General features: G+C 55.4%; 1 protein-coding gene across 1 annotated transcript in view; it reads right to left on the bottom strand.

Annotated features, from left to right (window-relative positions):
* MEGF8 (multiple EGF-like-domains 8) overlaps positions 1-5,957 on the bottom strand; it is a 56,856-nt gene that overhangs the window by 12,573 nt on the left and 38,326 nt on the right. Inside the window, 4 exon segments of the mRNA XM_011936547.1 lie at positions 3,157-3,371; positions 3,657-3,870; positions 4,041-4,164; positions 5,259-5,490. Coding sequence (XP_011791937.1) covers positions 3,157-3,371; positions 3,657-3,870; positions 4,041-4,164; positions 5,259-5,490 — 785 coding nt within the window.

Raw genomic sequence — 5,957 nt, 5'->3', positions numbered from 1 at the left:
TTTTTTTAGACAGAGTTTCACTCTGTCACCGAGGCTGGAGTGCAGTGGCACAATCTCAGCTCACTGCAACCTCTGCCACCCAAGTTCAAGCGACTCTCCTGCCTCAGCCTCCTGAGTAGCTGGGATTACAGGCATGTGCCACCGCGCCTCGCTAATTTCCGTATTTTTAGTACAGACAGGGTTTCACCATATTGGTCAGGCTGGTCTTGAACTCCTGACCTCATGATCCACCCACCTTGGCCTCCCAAAGTGCTGGGATTACAGGCGTGAGCCACAGCGCCCAGACTAATTTTTTTTGTTTTGTTTTCTTTTGTTTTAGAGATGGGGTCTCGCTTTGTCACCTAGGCTAGAGTGCAGTGCCGTAATCATGACTCACTGCAGCCTCAACCTCCCAGGCACAAGTGATCCACCCACCTCAGCCTCCCAAGTAGCTGGGACTACAGACACACACCACCATACCTGGCTAACTTTTTTTTTTTTTTTTTGTAGAGATGAGGGTTTTGCTATGTTGCTCAGGCAGATCTCGAACTCCCGGCCTCAAGCAATCCATCTGTCTCAGCTTCTTGAAGTGTTGAGATTATAGGCCTGAGCCACCACACCCAGCTAAGCCATCACTTTAAAGCTAGGAGGTTTCATTGAAAGTCTGGCAAAAGTCCCCTCTCACATTCACATACACCATCAACACTACGCTTGTCTGGCCCCTGTGAGCAGGCTGTGTTCTCCAATTCACTAGCCCCACCTTGTCCCCTTGCCTCCCTCCTGGCCACTCCCCAATCTCCTTAGCCATCCCAGCAATTCAGGCATGTGAGAACCTGGCAGGCACCAACAGGCTGGGGGAACAGCACATGCCCACAGGACTGTGGGTATGCCTTCTGGTCCCTGGAGCTCCCACAAAGATAAATAGTGGAAATTTCAATAATATCTGGGGAGTACCCACACCACCAGTAGGACCCCAGGCTTGGAGACAAGAGGCCCCTGCTTTACCACAGACCAAAATCACAGGGGCTTCTGCCCTTCTGGCCACACTGAGAGCCCCCATGGGGAACTCCCGCAGCCACCCTCTTGGTGTGTCCCATACAATGGAGATTGGGAACCCTCCCAGTGGCAGGACTTGGGTCAGCCAGATTGGCCCTCTCACCACTGCTCATTACAATAACAATGATCATGATCAGGCCGGGCGCCGTGGCTCAAGCCTGTAATCCCAGCACGTTGGGAGGCCGAGACGGGCGGATCACGAGGTCAGGAGATCGAGACCATCCTGGCTAACACAGTGAAACCCCGTCTCTACTAAAAAAAAAAAAAAAACACAAAAATCTAGCCGGGCGAGGTGGCGGGCGCCTGTAGTCCCAGCTACTCGGGAGGCTGAGGCAGGAGAATGGCTAAACCCGGGAGGCGGAGCTTGCAGTGAGCTGAGATCCGGCCACTGCACTCCAGCCTGGGCGACAGAGCGAGACTCCGTCTCAAAAAAAAAAAAAAAAAACAATAACAATGATCATGATCATTAACCATTTTTTAGTCCTTCCTGAATGGCAGGCATTGCTCTATGCGCTAAGTAAATTATCCCCCATTTAAATGGTACAACCTCCCTAGGGGACAGGATCTAGTGAAATGATTCCCATTTTAGTGAACTCTCCCTGAGGTCTCGGAGAGGGGAAGTCACTCATCCAAAGTCAAACAGCCAGGAAGTGGCCAAGCTGGAGTCAAACCCAGACCCCACTGACTTCACAGCCTGAGCTTTTGATCACAAGGCAAACTACCTCCGGGTGAGAGCTAATGTACCACTCCCAGGCAGGGCTCCTAGCACTGGATGCCAAGGTCTGTGGGATTCTTGGTCCTCCACACCCTGCCCTCCTGGTCTCGGATTTCCATGAAGCATTGTTGGTTTCTTTAGTCCACCTCTCAAAATGGCAAGTGTCCCACATCCCTGCACTGTTGTCTACTAGTGTCTGGATGGCTGGACTGATCACTTAGTTCATGGGTTGTGGGATGGTGAGTAGTTTTGCCTCCAGTGGGTCTTGCACAATCGAAGTATGAATGAGGAGTGGACTCTGGCTGAGTGACAGCGCTTCCACATGTTACAGTGGGAGGTGAATGTGTCTTATCTCCCACTAGGGGGGCAGTGGGGTGGGGTGCGAATGCCTTTGTCTGCCACCACAACAGTTTAATCATGTCAGGTGGAAGCATCTTTGGAATGGACTTTCTGGAAACAAGACAGCATGTGCTGGGCAGTCCAAGGGGCGGACTGTCACGGGTACACACATGCCTGCCTAGGCAAACATCCACCTTCAGGAATGATCTCTCCACCCCACAGCCTAGAAGAGGTCTAGATCTGACCTGCCACGTTTGAATTGCATGTTCCTAGCCCTCCCTGGCCACATCCCACTACACCAAGGCTGGACATGTAGCTCGTGCACTAAGTCAGAGTTTCTCCTCGAGAATGTGAGCTAACCGACAAACACAGAGATGAATGTGGTCTCTGGAATTAGAAGGCATCTAGACTGGGGGTCAAGGCCGCCATCTGAAGCCATGTCTGTTGACTATCAGGCCGAGAGAAAGCAGACAATGGAGAAGTGCAGAGAACAGCTGAGATTATGGGTCACGTGGCCTGAGAGCGGCAGAGCATCAACACTTCCTGCTCTCAGAGTCCATCAAATACCCCCACTTCCTTATAACAAAACCAGCTCGAGGGAGTGTCTGTTTCTTACAACCAAAAGTTCCATCAGTAGAGAGAGAAAGAGAGAGAGGAGGGAAACAGAAAAGGTTTGGGAGGTTGAAGGGGAAAGTATTAAGAGTCGTGGATGTGAACCTATGAATTATATCAACAAAATTAACAATAAAAATTAAATTTAAAAATGTTTAAAGTCATGGAAAGGATGAGGAGACCATGATACCATGGACAAGAGTTGGAGAAGCAGAGGCTGGGGGCTGGGAAAGTGGCACACACAGAAGCATGGCTGGAGGACACAGCAGGGACCCTCACGAGGCAACGAGGGAGGAAAGAGATGGTGGCACCAGAAGGAAACAGGACAGTGGCTAGAGCCAGGGAGATGGAAGGAGGAGGGTGGAAGATATGGTGGAAGAAAGGTCCCTGCAGGGCAGAGAGGAGGGAGACCTGCCCGGGCCCTTGCCTGGCACGGTCCTGGCCGGGTACAGTACCTGCTGCAGGCTGCTGCTCCAAACACAGTGCTGCCAGCCCCCATCCGCTCCCTTAGAGTCCAGGCAGGAGGTGCAATTGGGTAGGAGGTGACAAGGGGTGGGGCAGGGCAGTGGGGGTGATGATTCCACCGGCATGGGGGACACATTCAGCAGAGAGTGGCTGAAACAGGTCCAGTCATAGGTGGGCTGCACGGACAGGATGCGGCGGGTCTCCCCTGGAGGTGGGGCACGGGGATTAGAACCAGCTCAGCCCCTCCTCCCTCAGACCCAGGAGCTCAGGCCCAGCCCCTCCTCCCTCAGACCCAGGAATCAAGGCCCAGTCCCTCCTCCCTCAGACCCAGGAGTCCAGCCCCCCCAGCCCCTCCTCCCTCAGACCCAGGAATCAAGGCCCAGTCCCTCCTCCCTCAGACTTAGGAGTACAGGGCCCCAGCCCCTCCTCCCTCAGACCCAGGAGTCCAGGCCCCAAGACTCCCCTCTCAGGAACTGGGCCCACTGCTCACCCGTCCTCTTGAACTGCCGCGTCCACATGCATTTGCCCTCCCGCGTGCACTGCTCGCAGTCAGCAGCCCCGCACGCCGCCTCGGAGCAGTTCCCTGCCCAGAAGACCTCTCGCTGGTTGATCCGACAGTCATTCTCAGAGGTGCAGGACCCATTGCGTCCAATACAAGCACCCTCGGGGCAGTTGGTACACCACTTACAGCGGGGAGCGGATGCCTGGTGAGGGAAGACAGGCTGGATGGGGCCCTCAGCAGCCCTCCTGAGCCAGCTGAGAGCACAATGGTTCCTGAGACCCTGGGGTGGGTGGGACAGTTGACCAGAGTGGAGACCAGGACCTCCCTGCCCTACACCTGCCGCTTCTCATCCCCGCCTCCCCCACCACTCACCTCTCCATCTCCAGGTTGCAGGGTCCGAGGATGGCGGGCCAGGCACTCACTGCAGGTCCGGAGACGTCGACATTCCTCTGGGGAGCGAGGCATTGGGGAGCAGGGGGAGCCCCCACAGCCCAGTCTAAAGGGAATGAGGCCTGGCTCACTCACACCCATCCAGACCCCCTCCTTCTGCCTCCCAGACACTGTCCTGCAGGCCCCCAACCCTGCATCCCAAGCTGGACACAGCACAGGCCTCCTGAGCCTGGCTCTCCCCACCCCCACTTGGTAATAGATGGTGCCACATCCACCTGTCACCCAGACCGGAGATGCTGGACCACACCACAGGTCCTCCTGCCCATGCAGCCACCGAAGCCTTCTGCCTCCTGGATTTCTCTCTGACCATCCCCCCTTCCCCACTCCTGCAGCCCCTTGCCCAACCTGGTCCCCACCTGCAGCCTCTCATTACTCTGCCCCTCACAACAGCTTCAGGGATCTCACTGCCTAGGTCCATCCCTAGGTCCATCCCTGTCCTGCTCAGGCCTTCTTCCATGGCTCCCTGCCCCGCACAGTGGGGGTCCACAATCCCTTACCCCAAATCCCAAGAGGTACACATGTTTCCAACTGTTCTGGGTTTTAGAAGAGCAGTGGGTGTGCCCACTATTACACAACACCTCCAGTGGGGTCTGGGGGAAGGAGCACCCCATAATCAAACCATAAACATTCTTGTAGTAACTGACAACACACCCATCAGGTGAACAAGGCTCACTATTAGCCTCACGTCAGTGAGGGTGACTGGGCAGCCAGGTGAGTCTGTGCTAAGCTTAGGAAAGCACTTTCAGTATCCAGGATGTCTGGATTCCCGGAACCACAGCTGAGGGGTCTGTGGAGCTGGAAGGCGCCAGTGCCTCTGCCAGGCACGGGAAGCCCTGTCTGAGCTGACCCCCTCTGGCTTCCAGTCTCAGCCTCACTTCTAAATTGCTGATGATCTCCACTCTACCGGTTCTTTTAGGGCCCAGCTCAGACTCAGCTCCTCCAGCAAGCATTCTCGCATGAGACCCTAGTCCCAGGCAGGTGTCCACACTCAGAGCTCCCCCGGCCACCCTGCCTGCAGTGATTCACCCCTTTCCTGAACCAGACAGTATACTCCTGAGGCCTCTGTCCTGGTGTGGCCTAGCACAGGACCCCCTTCAGAGGGCTCCACTCCCCACTGCCTGCCATGGTCACCATGGTTACCTGTGGGCCTGATCCCCGGACAAGCAGGCCCCATGGCACCAGGTGCAGGCCCCAGACTGGTTACAAGCTTCGGGTGAGGACAGCAGGCGGCAGGGGTCAGGGGGCAGGGTCAGTGCCAGCAGGCGGCCCAGGGCCACTCCCCCGAAACCCCCGGAGATGTACAGGCGGCCCCCGACTGCTGCCACAGCATGGGCCACAGACTCCTCCACTGGGGGTCCCACAGAGGCTGGGCCTAAGGAAAGATGGGGTATTCAGACAAAAAGAGAGAAGGAGACTCCAGGAAGAGATCTACACCATGATGCCAGTCAGAGAAGGATGCAGGGAGAGAGGAGAAACACAGGGTCAAAGGAGAGCAGAAACAAGGCCGAGTGTGGTGACTCACACCTCTGATCCCAACACTTTGGGAGGCTGAGGCGGGAGGACTGCTTGAGCCCAGGAGTTCAAGACCAGCTTGGACAACATAGAAAGACCCTGTCTCTATAAACAATAAAAAATCAGCGGGGCATGGTGGTATGCACCTGTGGCCCCCGCTACTTGGAAGGCTAAAGTGGAAGGATCACTTGAGCCCAGGAGGTTGAGGCTGCAGTGCACTGCACTCCAGCCTGGGCAACAGAACAAGACCATGTCTCAAAAAAAAAAAAAAGAGCAGAAACAGAGAGGAAACACATGAGGAGAGACAGCAAGCAAAAAAAAAAAAAA

This window comes from Colobus angolensis, unplaced genomic scaffold (assembly GCF_000951035.1).
Source record: "Colobus angolensis palliatus isolate OR3802 unplaced genomic scaffold, Cang.pa_1.0 Scaffold154, whole genome shotgun sequence".
Taxonomy (NCBI): Eukaryota; Metazoa; Chordata; class Mammalia; order Primates; family Cercopithecidae; genus Colobus; species Colobus angolensis.
This window is presented reverse-complemented; position numbering and strand designations above follow the sequence as displayed.